The sequence below is a fragment of the Rattus norvegicus genome, chromosome 19, assembly GCF_021556685.1.
Source record: "Rattus norvegicus strain SHRSP/BbbUtx chromosome 19, alternate assembly SHRSP_T2T, whole genome shotgun sequence".
In the NCBI taxonomy this organism is placed as follows: Eukaryota; Metazoa; Chordata; class Mammalia; order Rodentia; family Muridae; genus Rattus; species Rattus norvegicus.
Window position 1 is genome coordinate 26,234,351 of NC_141552.1, and position 22,756 is coordinate 26,257,106.

A 22,756-nucleotide genomic window follows, 5' to 3' on the forward strand; every position below is an offset into this window, starting at 1 on the left:
CCATTTCATTTGTTCTTAACGTGGACCTAAGGAAAGACAGATCGAGGTCCTTAGAATACAAAGATCATTTCCAGTTCTTTTCTACCTTTCCTGAATGAAAGACTGGTTGGCAGAGAATGGTAAAAATTCAAGAATTGGTAGATGATGCTTTGAATGGAGGGTGGGTTTCTGTGCTGGTTTTAGACAGGGTCTCAATTACCCCATCTTGTTCTCTACGTTGCTCGTCCTGTTCACTTTGAGCTCAAATAAAGCTGCTTCCACTTTCCAACAGGTAGTCTTACAAAGGGGCCTCCAAGGACCGTGAGGACAGCATTAGCCAATGAGAGCTGAGGTGTGTAACCCACAACTATAGCTTTATCTGAAAGACCCTCAGACAGAGGAGACTCTCGCTCCAGTCCTGAGGACAATCACCACCCCATGAACACACAGGACTCAGTCTTGATGTAAAAACAAGAGGTTTACTTTGGGATACCATGCACTGGGGCTCGACACGGTCCTCACGCAGGAGGGATGTGAGGAGCCTCGAACAACAGAAATGTACAGCTTAAACAGTCATTTACGATCACACAGTTTCATTAGCTCAGCTATTTCGGTGCCAAGGATAACTAGGCAGATGTTTCTCGTCCTGGGATAAGGCCGTAACCACATCAATGCAGCTATTTCAGTACCAAGGACGTCTGACTTGATACATGTTTTCTTATCCTGGGGTTTCCAGGACAAGGACCAAGGATATCTGTCTTGGCAGGTGTTTCTCTTCTGGAGTTCCCAGGACAAGGCTATAGCGATGTCAGCCTATAGCACAGCTACATTCAGTACCCAGGACATCTCACTTCTATAGTGGTCAGTCAGCTTCCCAGAGATGTTTCCTGTCTTGTAATTGCCCTGCAGTAAATATGTTCTGTACCCTCTGTTCTTATGGTCCAGCAGCTTCCTAGAGAGTGGGTTGGAATGTGCTTTCTGTACTTTCTGTTCTATTGTCTAATGTGTAGGGGCTAAGCGAGGGCCAGCTTAAAAGATTCTCATGCTTAAGAAATGGCTGTACTGATATCAAACGGGTATCTTTCATATCCACTTTCTTCCAAGTCTACCAGCCATCTCAGATTGTTGCTGTAATATGCCTGACAATCAAGGACATAGAAAAATAACTTGATACACAGCAAGGACATTGTGATCATATCTTGTGTTGTTATGTATGTTCTGGATGAGGTTGGTTAAAATGACAATATTGCACAAAGCTTTATATAGGACCCATCAAATTAAGGGTCACTATGCACTGTCATAGCTAAAATGGCCTGGTCAGAAGTGACCACTGGATCACTCTTCTGTAACTTCACATGAGAGGCTTGTGCTTTTTGTGTTTTTTTATTTTTCTGTTTTTTCTTATTTATTTATTTATTTATTTATTTATTTATTTATTTATTTATTGTTTTATATGTTGTCAGGAAGATAGTTCAAGTCATGGATCTGCCCCCAAAATCTGAGCTTTGCTACCAATACTGTAAACAGTATTAGTGTATGCATTCAATAAAATAACTTGTTTTTTTTTTTTTAGTACGATAGATGCGTTTGTGTTTTGTGGGGTGATCCATGAAACAGGAGTGAAGATGCTTGTTTCTTACTCTGTCCACTGAGTTATGTCTCTAGGCTTGTCCTACTCCTTTGGCTGCATCCCCCCCTACATCTGCTGACTATTTTATTTTTCAGATGAAATCACACGTTATAGCTTAGAGAGGCCTGTAAGCAATCCTGCTTTGGTAACTTAGGTGCAGAGAGGAGAGCCCCACACTCAGCCTGAGGGTGCATTCACTGGTGGATCCAATATTTCAGTTTCCTCTGCTAACAGATCACCACATTGTTGCCAGGACCATAATGAATGCAATTCTTTCTCCTAAGGAATCCGGTGGCAACTGTTAAATGTTAAGCACAAAGCTTCAGGTTGTACCTATAACACACACGCACATCGCAACCTACCCTACAGGCTATTTCTGGGTGTGATTTCATGCACCTGCACATCATGAGACAGGAGACCTCTTTGGCTACTTATAGGAACTGGTGTGATTTCTCAGTAATCTTTAATGGGTAATATTGCTGACTGAGGAGAATTTGAGGTAGGATGAAACATTTCTGTGCTTTGATTGGGGAGGAAGCACTCATTTAGATACATAGCAATGACTTAGGTTTTTCCAATCAAGCCTAGAGCCAAATTTGGCTTTGGAAGCATGTGGTGCTCAGTGGCTATGCCACAGGGAAGTCCCCTGAAAAGGGTCCATAAGCTTTTGCTCAGTACAGGGAGAACATTAGCAGGGAGGCAAAGTCTGTTATCCATGACATCAGCCGTCCCTTCCTGGACATTCTATTGTCTCCTAGAGAGACCTTGGAATCCCTGTGATGTCACCAGTATCGTTGTGACAACCAATTCCCTACTTTTTCTCTTAGTGTCCAAAGGATATATCCACAGACATGTTTGCCCGTCTTTGTAGGCGCTTTGGGAGAGTTGATGTTGATAGAGAAGAGTCTAGAGTGAAGCAAACGAAACCTAAAGGTAATGATGGACACAGGACATGGGGAATGTGGAGTAAGTTCTGGGCAGTGTATGTTGAGCTTCCTATCAGGGGTGTGTGTGGGGGTCTTCCGCTGGCCGTTTTAGTAATGGGCCAAAACCACTGGAACATCTCCACAGATATTGAATTCCATGATTATCACAATTCCTGAAAGTCAAGGTTTTCACATCATTAGTTTCTCCATAACCACATGGAGGATATGGCACTGCCTCTGCTATTATTGGGTGAACTTCTAGTCTTTACTTTTACAGTGCATTCGGTATGTTAAATTGATATTATAACACCACCAGTACTCATGGAGGGTATAACTTTTCTGAATTAAACAGGGCATCAATGTACTTCACTTTCATTGCTTCTTTAAATTCAGTGACTCTCTGACAGTAGTAAGAGGGAGAGAACTGTGCTCCTGGCCATGACCTTATATTCTTAGAACTCCTCTGACTACCTCTGGCTGACGGGGCCAATCTTAACTTCATATATTAGAGGTTCTGTGTGGCAGATATTTTTCTACAGTAGCCAAAGTATATGGAGCAGGTAGAGAAAGAGCCTGTAACCTATTGGCACTTCTGGGGCATTTGTCATTTCAGTAGGGGTAATTAATAAGTCTGTTGACCATGTCCTCCCCCTACATGACTTTTTAATGCAAAGTTATTGGACTAGAGTAACAGTGTAGGATATCTGAGTATCCCTGAAAAATCAAGTCATTGTGGATGCTGAATTGATGATCTGACTTCTGAAACCAGAGGGGTGAGGGTCCAGAAATAAGGTTGTAGCCTGCGTACCTGATAATAATCGTGGAGAAGGCATCTCTCTGGTACTTGTAAGCCTGTGTGGGCTGGCATAGGGAACACCTGGCTGCTTACATCTCTTGGTCTCTATATAGTAGTGGGGGAACTGTGATCCACTTAGGATGCCTCTTACACAGACCAAACTTCTTGAAGTGACACTGGCTTCCAACCATGTTCTCCTGTTTGGACCTCATTGTGGTCTGTGTATGCTCTATGCATTCACCCCATACGGGTTCACTTGTGTTCTTCTACCTACAGAGGCCTGCAGACAGACGTCATCCCCTGAAAATATCCTAAACAAGGTGCAGGACAACGAGGAAGAGGAGAGGCTGAATAGAGAACTGGAGCTAACTACCAAGGAGAGAAATGAGCTGACAGATCGCCTCCTTTATGTGACAGGTGGATCCATGAACAAGAGGTAGCATTGCTCCAAACAAACGACCTTGTTCTAAACCTCATCTCCCATAGAGAGGAGATTCAGAACCTGACCCTTACTGAGGAGTGAGTTTGGACATGGACTCTCTGATTCTGCCTGTTGAAAATCTGAACTTGTGATCTGAGTGAAGAATTCAGGGATAAAGTCACTGGAGCATGAGTTCCCAGTGTACAATTGGAAAGCCCTTGACAGGTGGCAGCTTTGCAAGGTTCTAGGTGCTGTGAGTTTGTGGAGAGTGTTTGTACTTGCTAGGAAGGTGACTGAACGCTATCATCTCCTGCCAGCTCCCTTAGGTGACAGGTCCCACATTGTTCATCTACATGCTTAACTAGAAGGCCTGAGGGTCAGGCCTGTTCCTTCTTGTCTGTGTGCCTTAAACTCTGAGACATTAATGGTGCATACATTTCTACTGATTCTCATTGTGCTCTTTCCATATTTGTCTCTCTTTCTCATTCTCTGCGTCTGTTTAATTTTCTTTTCTTGTGGGTGTGTCCCAGTTTGTGTGTCTGTGTGTGCACAGGTCTGCATGCATATGCACAACTTTTATATGTTTCTGTGTCCCTCCACCCTTGGAATTTAGGGGTCTGTTTTTTGACCTCAGGATATACCTGTATAATAGTTTCATGGAGGTGTAAGTGCTTTATTTTGGAAGTCCCACTTTCAACAGTACAGTTCTTTGCCTGTGTGGTCACATTTGTCTATACATTTGTATGCCTTGGGCAGATTATAAGTTTGTGGCAATATCTGGTGTCATCTCCAGAATTATGTGTACTGTCTGCCTCTAGAATATTAGTTATTCGGCTTGTAGCATTCCAATTGTCAAAACAGGAAAAATGAAATTAGAGGTTTCTGGATGTGTGTGTGTGTGTGTGTGTGTGTGTGTGTGTGTGTGTGTGTGTGTTAGCGTAAGAGCTGTGGCCTAGGCTTTTGACAGCATAACAGGTTTGAATGCAGATCCAGCCCTCCTGATTGAAAAAAGTGAGCCAGGGAACCCTTTATCTGGGTGCTTAGCTTCTGTGGTCCTGGGCACACAATTCCAAGTTTCTGAAGCTGAAGAATTCAAATATGTAGAATTCAGAAAGTGTCCTTCCAGGACTGGGGTAGTACAGGACACAGCCTGAGTTCATATAATCCTAAACCTCGATGTTCATTGGGTTCTATCTTCCTGGGGCCAGCCCCTACTTCAGGCCAAATCCATTTTATGAAAACATGAAGATAAAGGAGAAAGAGGTCATGTCATTACTGCACAACTTAGACACAAAGAACATTGAACATCTTGAGAAATTTCAGGAGCTGAAGAAGGATATTAACTTCTATCGGTAAGTACTGGTCAGAAGGGCCCCTCACTTGTGGAATGGCCATTGCTGCCTCTCTTTGTTCTGGACTGGAGAGCCTGCAGCTCTGGGTCCATGTCTTCTGCTGTTTAAATATCACTGTGCTGTGGGTCTTTTGGACTCAGTTTCAGTTCTTTAAGAGACTGTGACTTCTCACCACAGTGTCTATGCATCTTTACAAGGCTCTGGATAGAACTACACTGATTCAGGCATCAGAGTGTTATTAGGCCAACCTGCGGCTCTGGGGTCATACCAGGTTTAACAAAGCTCAATGTGTGGACCCCATGGTTTGCATGACCTCCCTTGGTCATACTGTCCTCTTGTGGTTATTTGCTGCCTACTAATTGATGCTGTCCCGATGCATTGGGCTCTCATGGGTAGTTGTAGATCCCTTGTTCTTTTGGAGAGACATGGACTCTTATTGGTGCTTGGGTCACAGAAACAATTTATTCTTCCCTGGATTGGCCGTTTGCTGTTTGTGCAGCAGCCTTACATGTATGGAGATGTATTCTATGAAGTCTTTATGGGTATCTGGGTCCTGGTGGAGTTTGTGGGATTTGGCAGTTGGAATGGGAGGAAGAGGCCTCAGGATCTTACTATGCAGAGTGTGTTTCCAGCAACCTGCACAGCCGGCTCCTGATGGACCAGGCATGTATGAAGAAGAAGTTGGTCACATTGAAGCAGGAGAGCAAGGAGTTACAGCGATATTTGTTTGAGTTGAACCCGAAAGATGAAGATGAACAGGAGAAGGCCAGCAACCTCCAGACCCAGCAAAACTTGGTAGGAACAAGCAGCTGAGTCAGATTAACAATGTCTGATACCATTTGCCTATTGGATACATCTTTGTTTCCCCTATCACCTTTCTAATCTCCCCACACCCAGTCAGTCACCCACCTCATGTGATAGAGTTATTCATTGCTCTGTCTATGCACAAGTATTCTGGGAAGTTAACCACTCTTCAGAAACTGAATTATGGTCAATTATACTTCTCTGCCCTTTTTGAAACTGCAGTCCAGAAATGGTGACAGAGGAATAACATATCACATGACTAAATCTCCCTATTACAGATTGGATGCTATGAAGAGTTTTGAACGAGTTCTTGGTCGTGTGACAAAGGTCATACAGGGGTCATGTGATGGTTGGAAGCACCTTGTAGGGATAAGAACCAAGTGCAAATGGCAAATGAGTCCTGGTCATTGGCTTTGATCTGGGTATCATGTGGCCTTCTCCTTTCTTCCTGCACCCCAATTAGGTCTCTCCCCATTTCCCCATTCTTGGTTTGCACTGGTAGAGTCTGAGGAGCAGCTTGTTCTCCCACAGTACTGTGAGGGTTGCTGGTGATGTTCCCCATCCTGCATAGATATCAGCAATGATTTCAGTGAAAAGATCAGTGCTGTCTGTCCAATGAGCTGAAGGGACAGAAGGCAGCAACTTGACAGCTGGTATGCATGTCCCCACCAAATCAGTGTCTTAATAGCTGCCTTCTCCTCCCAGGTCTCAGGATCTGCAGGAGACATGGCATAGGACGGATCCCAGGAAGACAGCCCCCTGAAGAGTGAGTTTCTTCCTCAGGAGTTCCCTGTGACGACAATCCTCACAGTCAAAGACTTTTTGGCGGAATATTCTTCTTCTCAGATAATTTCCTCAATGTATAGAGACCCTAAATTTATGTATCCGTATGCCAGCCTGTCTCATTGAGGTCTTTCTCTTCTCTCATACAGATAACACCATTTGAGAGAAAACTGAGGGGACTACCTTGACATCTCACGTCCTAGAGGAGAAACAGCACTACAACTGTGTTTCTAAACGTTCATTAAGAAAATCCTGTTAAGAAATGTTTTTGGTTATGATTTTCATTGAAGTTTTCTTTTTGTTATTTCATAGTTATATATTCTTGTTACTGTTTTTCATTTTTTATACCATTTTAGTTGTTCATTTTATGCCTGTTTTTTGTAAATTGTATTCCTTATGAATAAAAATTGATTTGTAACTCTTGACTCTTAAGACCATCTTATTCAAGGGTCCTTTCCCCTCCTGTAGACTTAGAACTGACAGCTAGATATGGATCTTTGCATGGTCCAGGCAGCATGGGTAAATAGGGAATTCAAAGCCACCAAGGTGTACACAGGGTGATAGTGTCTTTTGTGTGGATAATGTGACTTTTTTTATGGACACACACTTTATGATGTAATCACTGACATACTGTATCCATGCTGTCATGTGTTCTGCTCATCCTAGTCTATATCAGTCTACAACACACATTCCTTATTGACTGTGTGCACCAGATATTGAGTAACACACACTCATGCCTGTAGAGCTGCAGAAAAAATGACAACTTTCACAAAGGAATATAGAATAATCCTAATCGAGAACCATGTGCCTCAGTTTTTCTTACAATACAGCATTAGTATTAAACCACAAAGATAATGACCATTAACGTCATTTTGGGAAATAGGTTTTTATAGGTGCTGTTTCATTTGATCATTCATATGCTGTGTTTTTTATTGTTGCTGATTATATTTATTTTTATCATGTAACTCAATGGATCTTTTTTTTTCAAATGTATGTCTGGGCCACTCCTGAGTGCATTTCCCTCATGATCCAAAAGAGGGAATAGCATTCCCCACTGTAGATGATTGTTAGGGACCATGTGGTTCTTCTGAGAGAGCAGCAGATGCTCTAACCTGTGAGCCATCACCACAGCTCCTGTAGGTAGCTTTTGTCCTTCCAGGGCATGTGCTGTAGTAGGTGGACACGATCACCTCCCATTTAGGAGAGAGATCTCAGGAGATGTGTATGTACAGGTGGTTGAGCGGTGCCTGCTCAATGTGGTAGGCTGCTAGGCAACCAACTGAACCCCAGCCCTGCTCCACCTGCATTCTTCGAGGCAGAGTTTCTATAGCCCAGGATGGTCTAGAATGCATCATCTGCCTATGTCTTTTTTCCACTAATGCTAGGATGAGGAGCATATGTCCTCCACACCCTTCTTTCCAAACAATGAACATGCTCATGGTCTGATTATCACATGGCCATGAGGGAGGTAAATAACACTCAGCCAAAACAGAGGCGCATTGCCACAGTCACACAGACAGCCTGGACAGATCTGACACGATCAGCACCAGGTTTGACTGCCACTACTTGAAGCAAGGTCCTCCAGTGTTAGGACAACCGTTCAAACAGCAAAGAATGAACCTGTTCCCAGCATCCGAGGAGTGGGAGACCCAGAAACCCATGTGTCAATGTGCCATTTGGAAAATGGAAGTGAGGAGGCAGGGAAGCAGCCAGAACTGGACACAGTTGCAGGGACCCAGGCAAAGAGGGAATATTGGGGCAGAGTCCATGAGATGTCAGTAGGCAACAGGCCAGCTGGGACTAGTGTGGGTACAGGGCTTCTAGTGTGGGTGAGAGAGGAGCAAATGTAGCAATGGTCAGATTCTGATGCAGCATAAAGATTGGAAGGAGCTTAGACCGTCTCAGTGTCTTATAGGGACATTATAGACACTGATGGGCAGTGTGGGGATTGCAGGGTCCCTTATAGTGTTCTCTGCAGGTGTCAGGGCTCTGTCAGACCTATGACTATCAGGCAGGCTCTGAGCGCAAGTGAGAGTCACGGGACAGGCCCTGTGTACAGCCTGGTTTGGGGACATTTCCAGGTGCCCCATGGACTGCAAAATAAAGGCAAAGGACACAGGGAAGCCAGCAGTTCCCCTGCACAGGACATAAATACTTGTAGACCTTTCTAGAATTTCCATAGACCATCTGTCACTAGTCCTCACTATAGAAGGCACCAGCATTCTGCCCTCTACTTCAATTGGTGAGACAGCTAGTCTAACTCCAGCAGTAAGGCCTCAGGGAAGACAGTAAGAACTCACAGGTGACCTCTTTTACTATTGAAACAGGCTCTTCCTATGGAGCCCAGAGTGACCGTAGGGTCCTAATTCTCCTGCCTCACAGTGACTGTAAATTCAAATCTACCTTCAAGAGCAATTGATTCATAGCACAGGGGGGAAGATCAGATTAAGGCTATCTAAAGGCCCCAGGGTGGTAGGATTACCAGGGTCCTAGTAAGTTTCTCCAGCCTTAATTACAACCTGAGTCAGTCCTGCTGTGTGGGATATCGCCTGCTGCCCAGTGATGTCACAACTTGGAATTCTTTGTCAAATATAAGCTATTATGGGAATGAAGTAGCCACACAATAAACACTGGTCTGGATACTCCTAGGTCAAGAATCCCCTGTTGGAAATGCCTTGGACCGCAGCATTTTACATTCCGGATCCTTCTGGCTTTTTAGCAGATTTATAAATACAAAAAAGAAAAATGGGCATAGTAATTTAAGCCTATGATCCCAGGCATGGGAAACTGAGTCAGGGTGATGGAAGACTGTAAGTTCCAGGGCAACCTGTGTTTCAAGAAAAAAAAAAAAAGGCATGGTGAAGATTCCACTCAAGTAGAAACCAAAAGGCTTTCACATGGGGCCTGCCATCCACTGGTCAGCACTCCCATCGTCACAGCCACAGGGAGACACTGGGGAACATTTCCCACTGTCTCTCTTTGGGATGCAGTCCACCCCATGATTCTATGTGAGGAATGCCCCAAAGGTTGCATCATGTGAGTGACCTAGATAGTTCCAGGATTGGGAGAATTCAGGAGTTTATAATTAGGGATGATCTACAGCTATGGCAAAGCCTTTTCCCTCCACATGGCAGCCCCAGGTTTGGCCCCAACAGTAAAAATAAAATCCCCCCAAAATAATGCCAACAAAATATCACGAAGCCTAAACGTCTGACCACTCTCCTCAAAAGTGCACAGGAACCTGACTCCACATTTAGGACCCACTATGGCCTCTGTGACCTGTGAGAAGGGATCTAATATGGGAATTAGTACAGTATGACTTATCCTTATGGATATCTTTGGTGACAATCACCACCTGACCCCTGAAAACCCATCTACCTGGGAGGCTCAGCACTCATGTCACCAAAAAAGCCCAGATCCTAGGGCCAGCATGGGCAGGTGGTGAAGAAAGTTTGTCTCTCGTGAACATCAGTTGCTGCTCCTGATCTGACTCTATCCTCAGGAGACAATGTCACTCCAGAAAGTGTGGGTGTCAATGGCTCTTCCCAGGCCAAGACTGGGATACTGCTTAAGTTCCACAATGCACAGCAGTGCTCACTCTAGAGCTAAATGTTCTACAGCTAAAAGGGGTGGGTGCTCTGTTGGCCACGCCCCTCCCCAGCAGTGTTTAGTGCACTCTGAGTGGAGCTTCAAATGAGAGGGACTTCTTGAAGCTACTCCCGTGGAGAATGGCAGATTCATCAGAACAGGGAACAGGGTGAGTTCAGAGCATAGCTGGAAGGAATTTAGGGGTGTCAAGCCATGACTACGACCAGATCCTGTGCTGACAGGCAGTTGAGCTGGAGAACTGGCATCCAAAGTGTGACTGCCTGAATTCCTCTTAGACCAAAAGCCCTGGATCTGAGCTACTTTGCTGCATTCTCCTGAGCAGGGTCCCAGACGCAGCTCAGAATCGGGGTTGTGCATGGACTTTGGTGCTGGCAGCAGGTGGCTTAGCCACAAAGTGCCCAGCTTTCCCATCTGTGCCCACTCAAACTCCTCTGTTTCATTTTAGGTGTGTTTGGTATAGTTTTAAGACAGGGTATCTTGTAGCAGCCCAACTCGCTTTGAGCAACAATGTAACATAAAAATAACCTTGAATTCAAGATCCTCCAACCCCTCTGTCCCAAGTCCTGGAATTAAGACCTCCAGCTGTGACCATTTTACTGCAGCATAGGATCCATCTGTGTTAGAGTGAGCTTTGGAAATACTGGAGCTCCGACTGTTCCTTAGAATTCAGGTTTCCTTAATTCTTAGCAGGAGTTTTGTGATGATGCTGATCAGAGAGTCAGGAGTTAGACTGGGAGAGGTAACAGTCCTGGCAGCCCTGAGTGCGCAGTGAAAGTCAAGACAGAAGCCTGCTGATTAGCACCTGAGTGAAAGTGGGAGGATTCAGAGTTCAAGAACAGACTCAGTTACATTCCTAAAACCATATTGCAACATTTTTGTTTCATTTTTGGCTTGTTTTCTTTGAGACAAGGTGTTAATTTATAGCCCTGGCTGTCCTGGAACTCACAATGCCTCTGCCTCCCAACGGACGGAATTAAAGGCATGTGCCAACATGCACTGCCACTAATTAATTTTTAATTAAACATGCTGGCACAATCCAGTAATCCCAGTGTTTAAGAGGCCGAGGCAGGGAGATATCTGGTTTCCTGACAAGTCTGGTCTACAGAGAGCATATCAGAACTGCCAGGGCGGAACAGAGAAACCCTGTCTCAAAAAATAAACAACAAAATGTGTTTTTTTTTTTTAAAGAAAAGAGGACGGGGGTGGGGTGGAGATTTAGCTCAGTGGTAGAGCGCTTGCCTAGGAAGCACAAGGCCCTGGGTTCGGTCCCCAGCTCCAGAAAAAAAGAACCAAAAAAAAAAAAAATAGGAACGAATTGTCAGAGAATTAGAGGCAGAGATCCAAAAGATATTGGGCAGTTCAGAGTCTAGCTTCTGAGATGAAACTGGACACTATGGGGTTAGGGTGAGGATTCTCATCTTGGACTGGGAGACAGAGGCTGGCTTCAGGGATGGAAGGCTCAGTCAGTCATTAGTCAGGATTCTCAATCAAGAGGATGTTGTAAGATCCAAAATGTGTGAGCAGTGTTCTGCATGAGACTAGAAGAACCCGCCTACCCATACAAAACAGCCAATGAAGAGTAATCACAAGCATACGTCTGGAGGTCCACAAGAGGTTAATGTCCACCTTAGTGTGGATTATTCAGAGCACAGGTGGAGAGGAGTAGAAGAGCTGATGGTGGCTGAGGCAGGAGAGGAGTTCAGGTGTGAATTTGAGCCAGTAAAATGGAGCTTGGAGGTCGGCAGAGCAATGAGAGGTCTAACAGCATAGCTGTTGATATCCTTCAGATTAATTTGTCTTAAGAGCCTCATGCAATAGCCAAGGACAGGAATACATCTGACTATTGAGTGGCTGGGCTCACATAGCCCAACAGATTTGGCCTTGCCTCTGTGGGATTCCAAGTCTCTCCCTTTAGACACAGCCATGGTGAAGGTGTAGCAATGAAGGTGCAGATGGCTTTGCAATGCTTGGCTTATGGTGTTGAGTACTTCATGCTCCATAGAGCTAGGGAATGTCCTAGAAGCCAGGGAGGCTGAGCCATGAGGAAGACAGGTCTCTGGGAGAGAGAAATGATAACCAAAGTCACTAAGAACTTCCTGAATCACAGTGTCTGTTAACCATATATTTTATTTACTTATTTTATGTGCCTGACTGTTTCACCTAATAAATGCTTGTGCACCATGTGGTATGTGTGGTGCCCGTGAAGTCCAGACTGATTCCCTAGAATTGCAATTACAGGTTAATAGGAGCCACCATGTGGACACTGGGAACTGAACCTTGGTCTTCTGCTCTTAGCCACTAAACCAACCATCTCTTCAGCACCACCCCCCAATTGTATAGTCATTAAGATTTAACCATTTGGCCTTCAGTATTTGAATTAATACAGATGTGACAAGAGTTATAGTTAACATGGTGGTTCAGGTATAGACAGGCAGGCATCTCATTGTATACAAAATATGAATCCTTCCTTCCTTCCTTTCTTTCTTTCACTTCTTTCTTCCTTTCTTTCTTTTCTTTCATTCTTTCTTTTCTTTCTTTCTTTCTTTCTTTCTTTCTTTCTCTCTCTCTTTCTTTCTTTCTTTCTCTTTTTGTTTTACTCTTGGAGACAGTGTTGTTTTTTTGTGTATCTGACCTGGAATTAGCTCTGTAGAGGAAGCTGGCCTAGAATTCAGAAATCTGTCTGCCTCTGCCTCCCAAGTGTTAGGATCAAAGGCCTGTGCCACCACCACCACACATCCTTCTGTTTAAAGGAAAAATGTAGTCTTACAGGTCAGCATGAGTTTAGCCCCGATATAGAAATTTTCCTAGGCCTCAGGAGCTCTAGAGTTCATGAAGGATTTGCTGCCTTCCCCTTTAGCCCTGGCTAACTATGAGAGCTCCACACACATGGGTGTTTGCTTCATTAGAGTCTGGAGGATGAGGGTCACAGGCTGAGGTAACTGTGTAGAGCAAAGGATGCCTGGTGAAGGTCAAGTGGGTAAAATGCTGAAATGCTAAGGGAAGAGGCCTATGGTTGGCGCCTCCTACACCTGAGATATCCAACCCAGAAAAGCAGGGGGTAGAGAGTGAGGATGCAGAGTGCACACAGGTCAGGAAAAGGCCATGTTCCTGAAGCCTCCATGAGTGGTGGACAGGCTCTGGGGCACCATGAGGGACATCAGGAGCTTCTGCACTTTGTAGAATTACAGGGTTCCATGTTGTCTCATATGCCCACGTTTTGCCCCCTGCTACAGGGAGACCCAACACCAGAGTCTTCCAGCTCCCAGCCCTGCTTTTGCCATGTAGGTTTATCCAGAAAGAGCTTGGAAGTCCCTGGACCTGGAGTCTCAGGTGGTTGTGAGCCAACTGACCCGGGTGGTGGAGACTGAACCCAAGTCTTCTGCAAGAGCAGCAAAGACCTGTGCACTGCCTGGCCCAGCCAGGGCTGTGAAATGGTGTTTATTTTCATGCTGAACAAGCCCAACAACAGTTTAGGTCCCTAGAAGCCACATAAACCTGGATGCAGTAGTGTCTGTCATCCAGCACTTCCCACAGGGAGATAGGAGCATAAAGTGGACAGTCTCTAGGATTAGGGGGAAGGGCTAGCCTAGCATACACAGCCATGGAGGAGAGGTAGAAGTTGAGGACCTGTGCTCAGGTTGTCCCTGACCTTTACACAGGCACACACACACCTGTACTCACAGAAACGCTATACATACATACGTGAAAAAGGAAATAAAAACAAACAACATTGAAAATACAATATACTGGGGCTGGAGGGAAGGCTCAGTGGTTAAGACCACTGACTGCTCTTCCAGAGGATCTGAGTTCAATCCCCAGCAACCACACATTGTGTCTCATAACCATTTCTACTCTCATATACTACCCTTTACTGTTGTGTCTGAAAACAGGGACAGCGTACTCAGATAGGCAAAATAAATAGTTTTTTAAAATCCTTTTCTTAAAAAAAAAAACTCTTCTGTGACACATGCTCATTGTGTGATTCCAAATGTTGCTAAGTCAGTAAAGTCCTATTGCTACATGGTCACCAGTTGTGTCAGCCTTGGTAGTAGAGTGGCACAGTTGAAAAGTTGCTGGTCACAGTGACCAGGCAGCCTAGAAAGCTAACCATGTGCAGAGAAGGCTGTGCTGTGTCCTAGTCCTCTACCCCACACTGCCCCTCATCCCTACGTACAGAGCAAAAAGAACAGATGAGGAATGTTCCAGGATTCTTTCCTCTTTGATTGCCTTACTAACCTAGCCCTGTGCTACATGTAACCTTGTCACATCATCTGTCCCATCCCTAAGCCCTCATAACTGTCAGATAAGATAGGGATCTTGCTTTGGGGGGAAGCTCTGGTCCCTCTCTGTCCTAAGAGGCTCTGAACCACCGCTGAAAGAGAGTCATCTGAGGATTGAGGGACGTCCATAGCCAGTGCTCTGACTTCCAGGAAGGTTTGAGGAAGGTGGTCCTCTTCTTGTGGTGCCTCTAGTAGGAACAGCCCACACTTGGGCCCAGCTCCCACTGTCAGAAAAAGGCGGGTGGCTCTGGTCTTTGCACAGCTCTCCAGCTGAATGAACAGTGCATCTGTCCTCTCTCTCTTGCAGGAAGTCTCCAGTCTCTGGTGCAGGTGCTGTTCCCAAGACAAAGGAAAGGAAAGTGCTAAGTGAGTGTTCCCGGGATCCTTTAATACATTGTATGCATTGTCTTCATTAATGTTTCTGTTTAATTTTTTATTCCATGTGTATTGATCTCCTTGTAGGGGTGTGCATGCCAAAGCATGAGTGTTGAAGGTAGAGGAAAATCCATGGGAGTCACTTTATCCTACCGTGCGGGGTCCCAGGCTCTGCTCTGCGTCATTGAGCTTCTTTACAAAGAGCTTTCATGCTGAATTTCTTGCTGGCTCTGATTTCAGGGAGAGCATCTCATAGAGCCCAGACTGGCCAGTAAACTACTGATCATCCTACCTCATGCATTGCCATCTACTTCATGAAAGGTTGAGTTATTGACATGAGGAACTGGGGATGGGCAGAGGTGCATGACGGAAGCTATCTCTGCTCAGTGGCATGCCTTTGGGGACAGATAGTTTTCATCACTGAGGTGTCATTTGAGTGCAGTGCTCCTCTGGAGAGAAGGAGTTTCTTTTGCCAGGGCATCAAGACAGGACCTGAAGGTGGAGTTCTGGAGGCCAGGCCTGCATTCCTCTTCAGAAGCTGCAGTCCCCACTCAGGACAGTGCTTTAGCACAGGGTCACATATCCAGTTCTACCCTGAGACCTGCTGAGTCACATGCAGTTTGTGCTGAGAAGCAAACTGGGGTCTCCTGCAAGGGCAGTGAGTGCCTCTCAACCACTTACTCATGCTTTCCTTAATTGTACACTCGAAGTGGGGTGGGCATGACATATGTAGGGGTCAAACACAAATCAAGGGAGTTTTTTCTCTTTTTCTATCAGAGAGGGCCTGAGGATCAAACTCAAGCCCTCAGGATTGACAGTGATGCCTGGACCTGGTGCGTTCAGGGTAGGGGATGAGGGTTTAGTCCTAGGGATGGAGCCCAGGACCTCACATACGCTAGGCAAGTGCCTAATCACTGAGCTACATCCCCAGGAGATGTTGGTTGCAAGAGAACTTGGGCCCTCACCATGCCAAAGGAGCACTCTATCACTTAGTGGCCCCAGCCTGGTAGTCTTGTTTGTAACCTCTGCTGTGTTTGCATGCTGCCTGAGCTTATTAATATATCCACATCCTCAGGGTGACAAAAACTTCATGGAGACTCCCACTGTCAGATACCTGAAGACAGGTTTCAAAGAGAACAGGTAACCAATGCAGAAGTCTCACAGTGTTCGTGTGAAGTACATGGAATATAAGTCCTAGATGACAGAATGCTCAGAACACTGGTGTCCCCATTGTTGGAAGTAACCAGGACCACAGATCCCAGTCTTTCATCACACTTGAAGACTCCTAGCTGGCATGGTGGCACATACTTCTCATCCCAGCACTTGGGAGACTTAGTCAGGAGAATCTCCTGAGAACAGGAGTAGGAGGACAGCCTGGCCAACACATCAGGTGTTACCTGCAGGTCTAGTTCCAGACATATTCCTAGCATGCAGTCAACCCCAGCCATGCAGGGAAAGCATCATGGCACACCAGGAAGCCAGTGAGGCCCATGTTGCTTGACTGGGCAGCTACTTGTTAGCCATAAGGACTAGGGCTCAGAGTGCCCAGAGGCTGTGAGATTGAGGGTTTCAAGGACCCAGCAGCAGGCCAGATGGTCTCAGCCTGGACTCGATACTGAAGAAGGAAGGAGCCCTGAGTCCTGGGCCAAAGCTGTTAGTAGCCCCATGACCTGGGCTGCTGGTGGCTGCTGGGGTCAGGAGCAGTGTCTTGGTGGGTCCTGCTGTGGTGAGAGATAGCAGCAGAACTTCTGGAGGACAGAGAGGGAGCAAAATAGAATGGGAAACCAGTGTAGAGATCTCAGAGTGTTTGTGTGAAGCAGAGCTAGGAAGTGGGTTGCAGGGGCAGGGGAGCAGCAGGCTGTGCCTATAGAGATGAGTCAGCCCAAGGGCAGAGTTGTCAGAGCCCAGCAGCATGGGGTGGGAGAGTATCTCAGGGGAGGGGCTCCTGTCCCTCCAGGGCAGTCTCCACCAGAGACTGAAGGGCTGGGCCTGAGAGTCTAGGGGAATTAGGGATGAGGGAGAGACTGGAGAGATGTGGGAAAAGAATGCACCTAGGAGTGAAGCAGGGCCCCCAATGTGGGATGCTTGAGGCCCGACAGAGTTGGATGTTGTTGATCCTACATTAGGCCAGGCCAGAGGGCCCCAGCTCCAGCAGCCAGAAAGGAAGCCAAAGTGTCTGAGGAGGCCTGCATCAGATTGAGTCTCATGAGGGTCCCACCAATGGCCAAGGCAGGATTTGTTGAAAGCAAGGTTGTGGGTATAATTGTTCTCACCTCGGAAGGGAATAAGTGGCCATGGCTCTCACAGGTACTGACGGTGCAGGGACAGGAGACCTATGGACTGACCTTACTGCCACAGGGCGGCTGAAGGCTCTTGTTGCCTTCAGTTAGTTGTTGTATTAACCTGGCAGCTTCATTTCTTGAGAAGCTTGGGTGGATGAGGTGTAGAGGAACAAGGTCCAGCTAAGAGGAGGAATCCAGAGTGTTCCATGGTTGGCAAACAGGTTCTGAGATCTGGCCTGTACACTCAGGCCAGTGTAACTGATTGTCTTAGCTGCAGGCTCAAGAGGGTTGAACTGACCCAGGATCAAACACCACATGTGCCCTGTGTTTTCCAAGCTTTCTCATGGTTGCAAGCGCTGGGCGAACTCACATAAATTTTTCCATCATTCCCTGAGCTCTAGGTGACTTGGATGGATCATGGAGATATCTCTAAGCCTATGCCAGCACAGCAGTGACATCATGGCAGTGTCCTCTAGGGTTCCAGGACTGGATCTTTTTTTTTCTTTCTCTGCTGATATAAGGAATAAGACATCCTATAAAACAAGGCCAAGCTTTCCTAGAGTTGAAGCCCAGAACACACAAGACTCCCCCAGGGATGGGCCCATCCAAGAAGGTGTGGGATGTTTTGTGGCTTAGGTTGATTCACGGTGAGTGAGAAGTGTCTAAGACGCACACATGTAGCTGCTTGGCAGCTGGGGAGGTCATAGGACCCCCTAGATCTGATTCTGCAGATGACTGTGAACATCCATGTGCTGGGATCTGAACTCTGGTCCTCAATCACTGAGCCATCCCACTGGCCCCTGGCTTTCCCTTCCTAGAATGTTTCTGTGTTTCCTCCTACTTGATGCCTTGATGCTGGCTCCTAGCCCAATGGCCTATATACAAGATGAATTCTATAAATGTCTTATAAACACTAATTATCCTGTGAAGGGTACTAGTGCCCTGTTCATAACAGGAATGCTGAGGAATCCAGTCTGCAACAAAGAGAAGGCCGGGTGCTTTTCCTGTCATTCAGCATGAAGGGCCAGTCATGTTTTCATTGTAGCGTCCTGGTTATGCTATGGGTCTTCCTGGTGCAGCCGTCCTGCTCTGTGACAAATGATGTGTCTCCTGCAGGAGGAAGAGTGGTCGAGTCACAGTACCTGCAATATGACAAGAAAACGAAAAAGGTGATGAAGTCCTTGACTCCCAGAACAACAGGAAGTGGGGGAGGTAGAGGGCAATTAGGGAGACAGCTGAATCCTGAAGGACACTGTTGGGACCTTTGCCAGGTGCCTCTGTGACATCCAGACTTGTACACAGGGATGAGTCTGGGTAGTCTAACATCAGCATATGTCAGTCTCCATGGTCTACGGCCCCTGCTCCTCTGGCTTTGGAGACCTCAATTTTGCCAAGCCTTTTCTTCAGGACCATCCCCTGGATCATCCAGGTGGCTCCTAAGAGACAGGCACTGACAGCAGACATTTGGTATGGATCACAGGCGAAATTGTCATGTGGCTTTTTGCCAAACTACCCAGAGTGCTGTGAAAGGCCCCACTTTGGTGGTGTTCACTTCTGGAATATCCTGTGTGATGTTTTCAGCTGTGAATAACAAGGCTAGCAGTTCCTACTGCTGCCCACACAGGCCTCCAGCACCCTGAAAGCTGCAGTGCTCACCTAGAAGGGAAGCACATAGAGGACAGGGAGAACCCTGAGGAGCTCAGTCAGCTTCCTGGTCATCCCTGCAGGGACACCTCACCCCTGCAGTGTGTGGTCACCTCTGCAGTGACATCTCACCCCTGCAGTGTGTGGTCATCCCTGCAGGGACACCTCACCCCTGCAGTGTGTGGTCATCCCTGCAGTGATGCCTCACCCCTGCAATATGTGGTCATCCCTGCAGTGACACCTCACCCCTGCAGTGTATGGTCATCCCCTGAGTGACGCCTCACCCCTGCACTGTGTGGTCATCCCTGCAGTGATGCCACACCCCTGCAGTGCAGACCTTTGGGCCTGTGGCTTTCAGGTTCCGGATTATCTGTTAAACTCAGTTCATAATCAGAATGTTTTGAGTTCAGCCTCTGCCTGGACTGTACTCCAAGAAGAGTTCAAGGGTTTCTGTGGCAACATCTAGCGACCAAGCCTTAGCAAAAGGATTCTCACATCACCCTGCAGGCAGATTCCCATAGTCATCCCTAGTCCATTTAAGCTGCTGCTGAAGGTGCCTTGAAGGCATAGCCACAGCTACCCTGTGAGTTTACACGTGATGTTTTCATTCAGGAACCCTGATGCCCAGTCTTCTCCTAACCCAGCAGGTGGTCCCTGCATCAGGCTGGAGTTTTGAGTTTCTGTGTTGTCCTGATAACACCTGCTGTTTCCTCCTGGGGCAGAATAGATCTCAGAAGGTCTGAGCCAGTCTCACTGGTTGAGGATTCTTGCAAAGCCTCATCTCCAATTCCTGAGGGAAGGTGTAGGTTAGGAGAATGCCTGGATTTGAAATTCAGTGTTTTCAGATTTCAGGATTGGATGAGGGGTACTCAGCATGTGCATGTGTCCATGTCTCTGTATGCATGCACATGCAGGCCAGGGATGGACACCAGCAACCTACCTCAGTCACCCTATGCCTCTCACACAAAGGAGCTCTCACACAGAAGCTGTGGCTCACAGATGAGGCTGGTCAGGCTTAGAGTCCCAGAGATTCTTCTGCTGTGCTTCAAAACTTTGAATGTGTGTGTGTGTGTGTGTGTGTGTGTGTGTGTGTGTGAGAGAGAGAGAGAGAGAGAGACAGAGAGAGAGAGAGAGAGAGAGAGAGAGAGAGAGAGAGAGATTCTACCAGCTTGTACAACCACGCATGCACATATGGATGCCAGAGGGAAATATCCGGTGTCTTCCTTTTCGAACAGGGTCCTAATCAACTATCAGGTCTCTATACCTTAACATCTAGCAGGGGTCCCAGCGTGAGCATAGTCAGGGCATACACATGCTTGGCTGTCAGGCAGGCAAGAGGGAGAGATCTTGTTCTATTCTTCATGGTTAATGCTCTTAGTGCCCTTGAGGGCCTGGCTGACACCTGCCTGGAGACGGCTGGATCTGATGCTGGCCTAGACAGCCAGGGCTATTGATGATGGATGTCCAAAGTGGCCCTCATTCTTGGCAAACTTCTCTCTTCTAGTCTGAATGTGCTTGGTTGTTTAATGCAAGGACTGGGTTGTAGTTTTCCTCTTCCATCCTGCTGCCTCCTTGTTTTCTCCAGCGGGTCACCTGCCCTAGTGAGGAAAGAGAAGTGTGTGAACCACAGCACCACCCTCCCATGCTTCTGCTTGCTGGTCTGTGGTATCTGTTGATGGAGAACCGTTCCTGTGGCGGTCGGTCCCATTGCTGTTTGTGAGTTTTGAGGATTTACGCCAGTGTAGTAATGTGCACAGTCATCCTGGGAACACCACAGGAAGTTGGTCCCCAGGTTTCAGCACACAGAAGCACAGGCCAGAAGAGATGCCCAGGTGTTGAAGGAGGTCCAGTAGATGTGCTGTTAGTTTCCTGGGTCTGATGCATGATTGTCCCTTGCTTAATAAAATGTATACACAAAACTCTTTAAGTGTCCCACTGACCTCTGAGAAAGAACATCACTGGGAAGATGGCTTTGAACTCTTAACTCCCTGTTCCTTTCCTCATAACAGGTTTCTGTAGCAACCAAAGGATAGAAGCCACCTGAGGGAAGGAAGTCCAAGACAGTGCCTAGGAGCAGAAGTAGGATCTGGCTGTAGAGGGGACAAGTGGCTGGGTATAGGGACTCTAGGATCAGAAAAGAGGCTGTCTGGCATCCCCCACAGCAACGAAGACAGTCACGCATAGTCATGCTCAAAGGCCAGTCTGATCCAGACTGTCCCTCATTTCCCAGGTGATTATAGATTGTGTCAGGTAGCAGTTGAAAACTGGCCATTATGGGGTCTCTGTAAGAAAGGGCGTGATTCAAGTGTTTATTAAGGTATCATGGCATCAAGGGTTTATGAGGGAATACCCATATGTACACAGAACGACTTGCAGATCCAGAGAGCAGGGAGGGAATAGTCAGGAGCTCCTGCTTGCTGCTGCCTTAGGGGTTCTACAGAAATCCCAGTGGCACTTGGGAAGTGGAGGCCATATCAATTAGGGATTGTGGCCACATGGGGAGATTGAGACCAGCCATGTGCTGTGGCATCAGAACACTGACCAGCGATGACAAAATGGAACATAAAACACTGGTTGCTCAGCTTTGATACTGCTGACTGCTGACGTGGCCAGGGGCCATCCGGTTCACCAAAGGCTCAGCCAACAGTTGTCTCTCCACTCAATAAAAGTCAAAGAGTGGCCCAGCTCCACAACCAAATGTGTGCCCACATTGCAATGGCTCCAGTACTGTTTCACCTCAGCTGCGGAGATCTCAGGATCCATGAGTGTCCAGCACGCACACACCCGAAAGAGACAGTCTTAGGGGTCTTAGGCAGCACTGAGGGTGGTGTGCCTCTGCCTCACGGCTCAACGGCCCTGACCTTGGCATTGTTTGGGCACAAGAGAGCAAAGTGCTGGGGACAGACAACCTGCAGTCTACCATGCTGGAAGGGCATGACTAACACTGATTGATCACATCCATGTGACTACTGAAGCTTTTCCTGCTCTCTGTAGTGGTGACCTTACAGAAACCATGCACACCCGGTTTAGACTGTATTAAAGTAGCCACCATTTCAGGGTTCCCTGCAAGGTGCCATGGGACAGTAGTAGCATGAGTCTGCATGTATCTCGACAGTTTTCACTAGGGACTACACACACACACACACACACACACACACACACACACACACAAACACACACATACACACACACACTTACTGACATGGTGCACATTCTTTGCACACAGAAGAAAGTGAGTAGTAGTGAAAACACACCAATCATGGAATTGATGGAGGGAGCTGTGGGGAAGCTGGGGCTTAGAGTTACTTAAAGGCCCTATGCAGGCTCTCCTTCTGTTGGAGGAGAAACTTCAAGTGCAATGTGGTTCTTTATTTTCTTTCTCTAAAGCACAGAGGGCTAGGGTGGATCACAGGGCTTTGAGCATATTCGGCAAGTACAGTCACACTGAATTAAATCCTAGGGCTGGAACCTATTAATCTTCTACAGAATTACAGAGCAGCCTGGATGAAGACTCTCAGCTGAAAAGGTGGACATCTCAAGACAGGCACTGGACAATGGCTGTCAGACTTGACTGAAGACTGGAAATGTTTTGCTATCTCACAGGAAAAGAAGGCCCCTCCCACTACACCGTACTCTAAGGACATTTTATTCAGGATAGGATGACATGAACTATTGTCTCATGTCACAGATGTCAGCACTAAGTATCCAAGGTGTTGTATGCCAATGGTAGCATTAACAGAACAAAGCACACAGTGTCATGAAGATATAAATCATGACTTTGTGTAGCAAGACCCAGGCCTCTTCCAGGTTCTTAGATAGTAACTGAGAACCTCAAATACGGTAGTGATGTGATAGTGTGGGGTGAATCTAGTTAC

At 46.7% G+C, this 22,756-nt stretch overlaps 1 protein-coding gene across 1 annotated transcript in view; it reads left to right on the top strand.

The window, feature by feature from the left end:
- The first annotated feature begins 2,437 nt into the window (after positions 1-2,437).
- Positions 2,438-22,756, top strand: part of LOC147999268 (disks large homolog 5-like) — a 45,330-nt gene continuing 25,011 nt past the window's right edge. The window contains exon 1 of the mRNA XM_087596434.1: positions 2,438-2,542. Within this exon, the coding sequence (XP_087452560.1) occupies positions 2,461-2,542 (82 nt within the window). The 5' untranslated portion in view covers positions 2,438-2,460. The remainder of the gene's footprint in view (positions 2,543-22,756) is intronic.